This window comes from Dipteris shenzhenensis, chromosome 9 (assembly GCF_047967505.1).
Source record: "Dipteris shenzhenensis isolate YYH24624 ecotype China chromosome 9, Dip_SZ_1.0, whole genome shotgun sequence".
Taxonomy (NCBI): domain Eukaryota; kingdom Viridiplantae; phylum Streptophyta; class Polypodiopsida; order Gleicheniales; family Dipteridaceae; genus Dipteris; species Dipteris shenzhenensis.
In genome coordinates this window covers 44,949,372-44,959,532 of record NC_141604.1, presented here as the reverse complement: position 1 = coordinate 44,959,532, position 10,161 = coordinate 44,949,372, and the positions used below count along the sequence as shown (strand labels likewise).

The following is a 10,161-nucleotide window of genomic DNA, read 5'->3' as shown; positions in this document are numbered from 1 at the left end:
CATATTCTTATCTCATCCATTCTTTTAAAAGTTAATCATGCTCGTACATTCTAACAATTGCTTGTGAGATTTTTTGAATAATGCAATGTCAAAAGATCTCTCAAAGATATGTTCTCTCTTGTGCTTGTATGGCATGTATTTTGTTTCCTTTATGCTATTTCTTTTTTGTGTACGATGTGCACAAATTTAAAAGTTTGTTACAATCAACAGAGTAGTTGGTTAGCACTATGTAACTATTCTGGCTTGGGATTTTAGACATTGAAACCTTCATGTCCATATTCATGCACAGACAAAGGGAGTCCTTGGGAATGCTCCACTTTTGAGGTTGATGTTTAAGAATTCATGAGAAGAGCATAGAATCAAGAGAAATGTGTGAGGATGCTTCTGGTGTCGAAAGAGACATTGGAACACTAGGGGAGGAGATTTTTGGATTGTCTCCATGATGATGGTTGGGGATAGCTGGTGGGGACATGGTCAAAAACTAATGTGGAGTCATGAGGTTAGGCATTGGAGGGCGATGTGAAGATCTAAGGGTGTGAGTTGGATGAAATTGACTCTAAGAGTGTGAGTTGAATGAAATTGGCTCTCAATTATGTAGCAGGGAGTTGGAACCCATTGAGGACAATTTGTAGGAGAGAATTGGAGTGCGACCTGAATGAGATCCACGTCAGAGAAAATAAAAGCTTGGGGTTACAAGGATAAAGAAACTAACTTGGGAGGTGATCAAGTTGAGTCTCTCTCTCTCTCTCTCTCTCTCTCTCTCTCTCTCACACACACACACACACACACACACACAATTGCATGCATGCACACAATTGCAAAATGCAAGCACACATGCATGAAGCTGGATTGTCTTGTAGGTTGCCTTGGGGGTTACAAGTGAAATGGCTATATAATTAGTGGCACACCTCTGATTGCCTATTCAGATGCTCTGCATCAATTCAAACACTGACATTAGACCAAGGTTGACTGTTAAAATGAGAGGCCACAATTTACATGGGCAAAGAGTAGGAGAAGGTGACACATGCCAAAAGATGCCAATTGCTTGCCTTCGTCTTGGGCCTATTAGTACTTAGCCCTCAGACAAAGAGTCTCCACCCTTCCCTTTTAAAGCTTTGTGCAAGTGCTCTCATCTATCCCCCAAGGGGCACCACATTCACGTGGCGTGGAAACAGGTCCTAAAACAAAGTTCAAACTGATTGGAAATTGGAATAACATGATACTCGAAGAAACTACCCATGCAGATTGATGGAGGTGAAAGTAATTACCAGGTTTGCAACGTTGAATGCAGACTCCGTTCGATAATACATGCGCTCCAGACAGCAACAGAAATTAGGCGCTGTAGCACGTAATCTCGTACAGCTCTTGATGAGCGACAGTATTTAGATCTGGATTTGTTCGTATACGGTATCTCCGTCGGCAGACCGGAGTCTCGGCACAGACAGAATTTACCTTCGTCCTGACGTTGAATCATGTTCATCATCGCTTTGACTCTTTAATCACTCCAGCATTGCGTTCATGCATCCCTCCGTATTGCGTTCATGCATCCCTCCGTATAATCTATCTTGCTCTCGAGATCGAACAGTACCAAGAGCAAGATCGACGACCACCATCATGCGTCTCGACTGCTGTTGATCATCATCGCTCCGGCAGCCCATTCATGGATTGTGTCGTCCGCAGGCAGTGCGTTCATGAATCATGGACCGCGGTCTAGCATTTGAGACACAGCAATCCAGGGCTTGCATCAGAAAATCGTACTGCACCGCCGGAGGCAGCCATACTAGTAAATTTTACTCGTAAATCCTTCCGGGGTCCTCTCCTCTGGTCCTTTTGATGATTTAAAGAAGCTCGTGTATCAAGGATCATCTATGATAGCTATCATGAGCTCAATGGTCTTCATCCCGATTCAACCAGTCACGAGCTCACGACTACTTCAATCTTCTACTGCAACACGGCGCAACACGGTTGTCCCTTTTGAGACTTTCGGCCCGTCTCGGACCTTTAACTGGGTTGCGTAAACTCTTTCTGCATCAAGAGCAGCTGCCTGCAATAGCTAGATCCTAGCTAGTAGCTATGGCTGGAGTGCCGGCAGACTGCAGTGCCGTCCAACCTCTGGCATGCCTCCGTCGTACATGCTAACCTTCGTCCTGACATTGCAAAACGCTGGCCTTCTTAGACCTGCTGGAAACCAGGCTTTTGTTCAATCTCAATGCTCATCCCTCAAAAAGTTGCAGACAAGCAAGCGTTTCAATTGCCAACCTCCTCTGGTCGAAACCCGTACTCATTGATCAACATTCTCCCTGATCCATAGCTGGCCAGGCGGAGAACACCTGCACGAATCTTTATGCTCTGCTCACGGTTCTACCTGCAGTCCTACGATCCCATTTACCATGCTCTTCTCCATACGGAGAACACCAGCTTCAATGATCAATACTCCCGTACCCTGCAACTGTGGATCGCTCCTTGTCAGCAATTTTCTCTGCGAATTCAGATGCTCACAGTGCACACCTGTAGATGTTATCTTTACCCGTCCATTCCATCCATCCAGGTAGACGAAATTGACCATCGTCTCTCGGATTCATGTATCTGTAGCACTCTGGTTCCTGTAAAAGGTGAGCTGAACATACCTTCTTTCAAACCTTCAGGTAGCGTGAGCCAGTTTCCTTGAACTAGCTTTAGCATTTGCACTTCTGATAGAAAGAAGTTTCCCCTATCTGCGATTTTTACACATCCCGAGTTTTCCTTAAACATCGTGTACACGTTCTTTTTCAAAACGAGTTTCATTCCCCTTACGATGGATAAGGAGCTTCTTGGGATAGGCCTGTTTGCAATTTTTGGGTTTCTTCTCTTTCTAGTTCTTCTTATGTGTTTCCAGAAAGCCCTTGAGGTCGATCAAGTGCACAGAATCCCCATCAACACGAATGCAGAGAGCTCTTTTATCAGAAAGCTCTCGTGTAGTTTCACTGCTGAGCGTAGCGCTCTCATCATGCCCAGTATTTTAAGAGAATTCTCTTTCACCCAGTTAGAAGCTGCAACTTGCAAGTTCTCAAGATTGAACTTGCTGAAAGCCGGACACTCTGGCGATTTGTATTCTGGCTTGCTGGAAGGAGGAGAACCGGTGCTGATTAAGAGGATGCAGCCCACTAAATCAGAGCGGGACTTTTATGCTGCGGAGATGGATATCTATGGGAAGGTGTCCGACCAACGATTTTTGGTTACTCTGTTGGGTCAATGTTTAGAAGATGACGAGAAGCTGCTCGTGTACGATTACATGCCCAACGGCGACCTTGCGACAGCCCTTGCCAACGCACGAGCTTCCATGGAAACAGAAGATGAAGTGACCAGGAGTTCACTATCCTGGACAATGCGCTTGAAAATTGCAGAAGGAGTAGCGGAAGCTTTGGCATACTTTCACCATTCAAGCCGACCCCGATTTGCACACAGGTATGGTAAACATTAGCCATGAATGTGTCAAAGACCGATGAACGATATATACTCTGACGTTTTTGTTCCGGCGTCAGGGAACTATTGCCGTTGCCAGTTAATTTGCATTCGTGGCTTACACTGGGTGTGGACCTGTTTCGCGTCTTTTGAGCAGAAATGTTCAGGGGTCGAGCGTTCTTCTTACTGAGAATTTCGATGTGAAACTCGGCAGTTTGAGCGAAGCTCAAAAGCTAGACGGGGGAGAGTTCCCAGCCTACGACATCTATTGTTTTGGCAAGCTTCTTCTGGACCTTATTTCCGGTCTAGATATAAGCGGATCTAGAGACGAAGAGGCAGAGACTTGGGTCCACAAATGTCTGCCTCTTATCGACGGCCAAAGCAAGCAGCAGCAGCTCATAGAGCAGGTTGTGGATCCTTCGTTGGGTCTGTTGGAGGAGCATCAGCGCCAAGAGGTGATAGAAGTGGCGCTATTGGCAAAGGCATGCATGGATCCATCAACCCTGCAGCGGCTTACCATGAAGAGAGTGCTTGAAATGCTCAAAAATCTCTGAAACCCACATGCTATTGCTCTGCAAGATTTTGTTACAAGAACATGCTCTGATTCTGTTTAGTGATTAACACCTCTACCTTTTCCAGGAGCTGATTGCGTAGCATTCGACTGCTGCCAATTACATGTTCTGATTTTCTGTGAACATGCTAAGATTCTGCCTTCTGCAATTAGGAGCTCTTACCTTTTCAGAAGCTAATCGCGTGTGAGCTTCTTATAACCGCGATCAATCAAACTACATCATGTACAGAAAGATTAGCAGGTCGTGACTTATTTCACAGCTATATCACTCAATCCGTGGTATGACTGGGAGATGTTTTGACTTGCAAGCAAAGTTCAACTCAACCCGTGAAGACAGCTTTATTCTACGAAAGGCGGAACAACATTACTCGACCTTGTTTTGGAAAAACTGTAGCAAGAGAATATATAGCTGCAGCGAAAGTCATACCGTATCATCATACGATGAATCTTAATCAATTTGAAGTGTCGATCTCAGGGTACCAGGATGAAGATATATATTACAGATCACTTGGGTCACCACTGCTTTAAGGGTTTTTGCGCTTGCCGATTAAGTGGTTGGGGTTTGTCCTCATTGTCTACAGCCATTGTGGAGAACAGGTACACTTGTGTAAGGAGCGTCAAAAGAATGTTTTTTAAGTACATATTAAAATAATGATTCTATTGTAAATATGCTTTATAACATATTAGTGCCACCCACATGCATGCACTCAGCTTTATAACATATCAGTGCGCCTATGCAGGTGTGTGCGTCTCTCTCTCTCTCTCTCTCTCTCTCTCACACACACACACACTCTCTCACACTCACACACCCCATTGTGTGCTGGGGAGTGTCAGCGTGGCATCTCTCTAGATTTTCAAGTCGGAAAACCTGTTCTCAAGCATACAATCCGAGCGTTAAGCTTGTACAATCGATTTCAGAGATAAGCTCTAATCATTTGGATATGCCTTGATGTTGTTGGGTCTCAACGGAGGCTCTATAAGTTCATTTGATGTCGTATTTCAAATATTTTGACCGTATGGTTGGCCATTCCTCACAGTAGATTATTCTTCTCTGACATTGTTTGGTCTTCAATCCTGACTCCTGACGTCCTAGACTCAGACTGAAGAAAAATGAGGAAACAGAGAGGGAGCGAATGGACGCTAACTGAGCAAAGAAATGGCACTGGAAGCTGAAAGCACAGTAGACTCGATTGCTACCAAAATGAACACTCCAAAAGCACACACAAACAACTAGATCCTAGTCTCTCTTATAGAGACTGTTACAACGCACAACGCCGGTGGTGTTGTGATTATTCCATGCCAACCTGCATAAGCCAACTACCACCTAATGCCTGAAATCAGGGCAACTACGTTATTACAACTACAAGCATTTTTCGATTGCTCGGCTTTATTCAACCTAAGCTCTACATGACACCATTGATGATGCAATTGTTTCCAACACTCCCACCCAGCAAACCCAGATGGGTTGTGCTGCTGTCTGCTGCTATCATTCGTTGTCATCATGAATTGGGAGGTCATTGCTCCCACCCAACAAACAATCCATCTGAGAGTTGAGAAGCCTATGTCGATCGCGGGGTAGAGGTTTTGTAAAATTGTCAGCAATCAATTCTTCAGTGGGACAGTGATTGAGCGGCAGAGTGCCAGTTTGAAGATGATGGCGGATGAAGTGGTAACGAACATCGATGTGCTTGGTTCTCTTGTGAAAGGTTCCATCATCGGAGAGGCGCAGCGCTCCTTGATTGTGGGGGATCAATTTTTGAACAGAAATGGGTGGAAGTCCGAAGAGGAAATATCGTTGTATCTAAATATGTTCTTGGGCAGCATGAGTAAGAACATATTCAGCCTTGTCGTCAAGAGGACCAACTGATTGGTCCTCCTGCCATGAGGAAGACGTAACCTGACGTGGATTCGCCAGAATAGGAATCACTTAGCCCAATCTGCATCTGAATAGCTTGAGGGAGAAGATCCATAACAAGTGTAGGTAATACTAGCATGTAATGTGCCATTCACTACTACCATTAGCCTCTTTTTTTATGTTCATCGACACTTTTTACTTCATTTTGCATTAAAACTTAAGTCCATCGATATAAGTGGAGAGATAGCGAGATGTCGATATTAAGCGTTAAGTTTTGAAGAAGGCGTCGATAAAAGCGTTGAAAATCTCTCTGGAAAATACATAGCATCGAAATTTTTGCAAGTACATTAGCATTTACTATCCAACACATTAGCATGGTGAATTTAACCGAACACCTTCTAATAATGAAATCAAAAAATATGTAGTGTCAGTTTTGCTCTTCGTCCTTTAATCGATCGAAGCCTCACTGGAATCTCCATCATGAGTATGATTCTCATCCTCTAGATCATCCGTGGTGGCCAGGTCTCCCATATCTTCAGCATGTAAATCGAGATCCCCGAAGGTAGTATCTGAGAAACCCTCTAAGGAACTCAAGCTATCTTCACGTTCCAAAACTCTAGGAGGAAAGTGCTAGCTTCCAAACTATCTATTTCTTGATCTTTCATTTTATTCTCTATTTCCACATATTGAAAGACATGTTTCCCATCAAATATAAACACTTGAAATTTTCTAAAATTCACTTGCAAAATATCTTGTATGATTCCAACATAATCCATTCCGCCTGCGATGAGATTTGTATCCCTCGCACTCGCTCTATTGTCTTGTAAAACGTTGCCCATGACTCCTCAATCTTCTCGTTGTAACATTCACCTCTAAAGTATATGCTCAAACCTCCCCTTCTCTCCCTTTCCCACCGTTTTTCCTATTTTTTTCCTCCTTTCCTACTCTTTCCTTTTTTTCCTTACATCTCTCTTTATAGTAGGTAGCCTTCAGAGGTGTTTGGGTTTCTTGAGTCCTCCTTCATCCATGTGTCTTGATTTGCACCGTTGTTTGATGTACATCTCACTTTTCAATAAGGACCACTATATTTGAAAGCTTCATAGCTTTTCTCTCACGTATTAAAATAGTGCAAGCTAGAGATTTATAGCACTTGCTTCTCTCACTTATAGATGTCTTGTCCCATCTCCCCTTGGTATAGCTTCACTTTTTGGAGTACACGATGCTCGAAGCGCCAAATCTGCTCCTATAATATTTTGTTTATTTGCTGCTATAGAAGAGTCGCTCTAAGTTCAATTTCTTCTTTAGCTTTCAAAATTCCTTGTCAAAGTTCAAGCTTTTATGTGTTCAAAGCTCCCACAAGCTTCAAGCTATTAGCACACCTCTTCTCGCTCTCTGATGCATGTTCCTCAGCACTCTTCAACTGCTAATGAGTTGGACCTTTTTCTACTATATCTTTCAATAGATTAGCATCACGCTCTTTTGAGCATTGAATATGTCATTCAAATTATGAATTCTTTGAACGAAGCATCAGGGATAGATGAATTTAAATCATCGACAAGCTTCTGTAGATCATTAGCATAAGGTTCCGCCATGAAATCAACCTCTATATCTGCCTTGCAGTTGTTTGCTACTTCAATCCTCCTTCCATCTCTTCCACTAGCTTCCTCCTCCTTTTCCCCATCTCCCTCTCCTAGTATCTCATCAAGAACCCAACTCCAGACTTGCTGGATCGTGGAAGGCAACTCCACAGAAAAATTGGCCCCCAATTGTTCTGATTTATGCATTACCGTCCTCAATGATCAACAAGGCTTTCTTATGATTCTCCAACCTTTCCTAGGCCTCCCTTTTACCAAACTTTGGATCTATAATGCCACCTCCCTCACTATCATGACTTCCATTGACCACAACAGTGGCTCCGTGAGGCATTGTTTTGATGCAAGCGATCCATCTTTGCTGCATCTGAGTGTGTGCGACGGATCAGTAGGTCAGGTGTGGAAGTGGAATAATCAAACGGAAAGAATCGCGAGTAGGGATACATGATTGTATATGGAGGGGCAGTACTAGCTACCATCGGACTGGGGCAATGGCAACAACACGTATACATTGAGCATATCATCTAATCAGAACACACAAAGTATGTTCACATTCACGTTGTACTGTTCTATGATCCATTTCTCATAGTTTTGGGTCATGCTATAGAATCGAGCTCATCGAAGATTGTGGTGATCAATGGAGGGTTTGAGTGATGCAGAATGGATCCAGTGAAGGGATTTGTGTTGCACGATACGATAAAACCGGTTTCATTGTGCTCCTAGTTCATCGTGAGCAACGAGGTGGAGTACTCGGGCACAAACCTATGGCTCCGGAGAAAGGCTTATGCAGTCTCCATCTCAATTCTACGAAGATGGGGTAGCGGAGCTATGACACAGGTGCTAGCAATGAAGCTTTGATCGAATTACATTCTGATTTTCTACATGGCTAGCAATCCAGACCTCAGTTTGCTCTCATACAATACTTCTGAAATTTTGAGCTTCTCCAACAAGTTAGCTACCATGTCTCTTCTATGAACTATGATGTTGCATGTCATAGTACTCTCTGAGTTGGTCATTACTTCCTCCTTCCCCTCGTAGGTTCGACTCTTTGTGATGTCTGGTCCTTTTCTTGTGTTGACTCATGGATGACACATCCCTCACTGCCTTTTTCTTTCCTACCCCATTCTATAAAATTGAACTGAGCACTTTGTAAAGTATTTCATGGAGTCTTTTGATTGTTAAGACTTTATCTTAGTCTTTGATGATCTGTGAAGGAGTAATACTTGGCTCATCGAATGCTAGCATAAATAATGATTTTGCTTTTAATGTAGAGAAAATTTTTTGAGATAATTTCTCTTTGCTATTCCTGATTCCTGATTCAACCGGCCATCCAGAGTAGTAGCAATAGCTTACACAGAATCTCAATATAGGAAGCTCCTCTAGAACCAAGCATTATTCAATGACTTCATCAACTAGCACGCAATAGTTTGGCAATAAAGAAAAGCTCAAGGCCTCAAACAAGAACAAAATGGAGACAAGTAAAAAGAGAATCTGCAAGCTCCAAAGAAGAAGAAAATGAAGTTTCAAAGTCGACCCAAAAAATCGAATAAAGTTCCTTCGTCATATCTTGATGTCCTTCACCTAAATGGCGAAGGAAAATTTAACTTTCCTTGTATGTAATAAAGGAAAAAATATGTACGCTTGCATTTTGACGATGACAAGTCAAGCATTAGCGATATTGAGCAAAACTATTGTCTATGTTGAATAGCCCATCATTGCAATTAGTGTACCTAATATTGTCTACACATATATAGCACATTCAATATGTGTACTGTATATGCACTTCATTCTTAATGTTTCTTTTTGTGCATTTATAGAAGGACACCCAGATATGCGTACTAATTTTGACTTGGATATCACTTTCCCACGGTGCAGTACAAGGCCAACTACTAACATTCAAGTACAAAATCAGCATCCTATGCATTGACACTACCTCTTCGTGAAGCTATTGGATGCTACTACTCTTGATGCTTAAAAACTCAATGCCTAGGGAAGGGCCTGTTCCCTCAGATTATAACTCTTTGGGGAAGGAATCACACCACCTCCCTGCCTAGACTATGAATGGTTACTATATTTATATTATATATTATCAAACAAACATCTTTCATTCCTCGTTCTTTGTCACCTTCTTATTGTTTCATGATCTAACTTCATTTCCTTGTGTTGCTTGAGGTGCTTTTGCTCTCCTTGAGTTCCAATCATCTCAGCATTACAACAGCAACAGAAGGTACTTTCCTTCTAACTTTCTTACACAATTGTTATTGAATTCTAGAAAATACACATAGTACATGTACAGTATTACTTTTATCTAGAATGTGTACCGATTAGTTTGAGAAATGCTGAAAATAACTTATATGCTTGCACTTGGCAATAGGATAGATACGTATATAACTACCTTAATGATGAGGCAATCGATTATCGAGAGGCCTCACCTTGCTGTACCAAGAACGTTTGATATGAAGAAGCATAAATTACAGCCATCAACAAGAAGCTGGATCTTTCTAGATCGCACACTTGCAATCTGGAATAATGATTGCTCACAACAAATTAAGAAGCTCCAATTTTGTGCTTTGTGTGGAAAGTATGAGCTTTGGACTGGCAGAAGTTGAAAACATTCACAATTCCAAAATGCGCTAGAGTCAAACATAGTCCCTCCTTATTGCTTCTCCAATATCCTACTTCATGTACACGCAAAGAAAGCG

At 42.5% G+C, this 10,161-nt stretch overlaps 1 protein-coding gene across 1 annotated transcript; it reads left to right on the top strand.

The window, feature by feature from the left end:
* The first annotated feature begins 1,572 nt into the window (after positions 1-1,572).
* On the top strand, positions 1,573-4,719 carry LOC147898703 (putative LRR receptor-like serine/threonine-protein kinase At2g16250). The gene is made up of 2 exons (XM_087379677.1): positions 1,573-3,444; positions 3,599-4,719. The coding sequence occupies exons 1-2, from the start codon at positions 2,795-2,797 to the stop codon at positions 3,993-3,995; spliced, it is 1,047 nt and encodes a 348-aa protein (XP_087235803.1). The 5' UTR covers positions 1,573-2,794; the 3' UTR covers positions 3,996-4,719.
* The last annotated feature ends 5,442 nt before the right edge of the window (positions 4,720-10,161 follow it).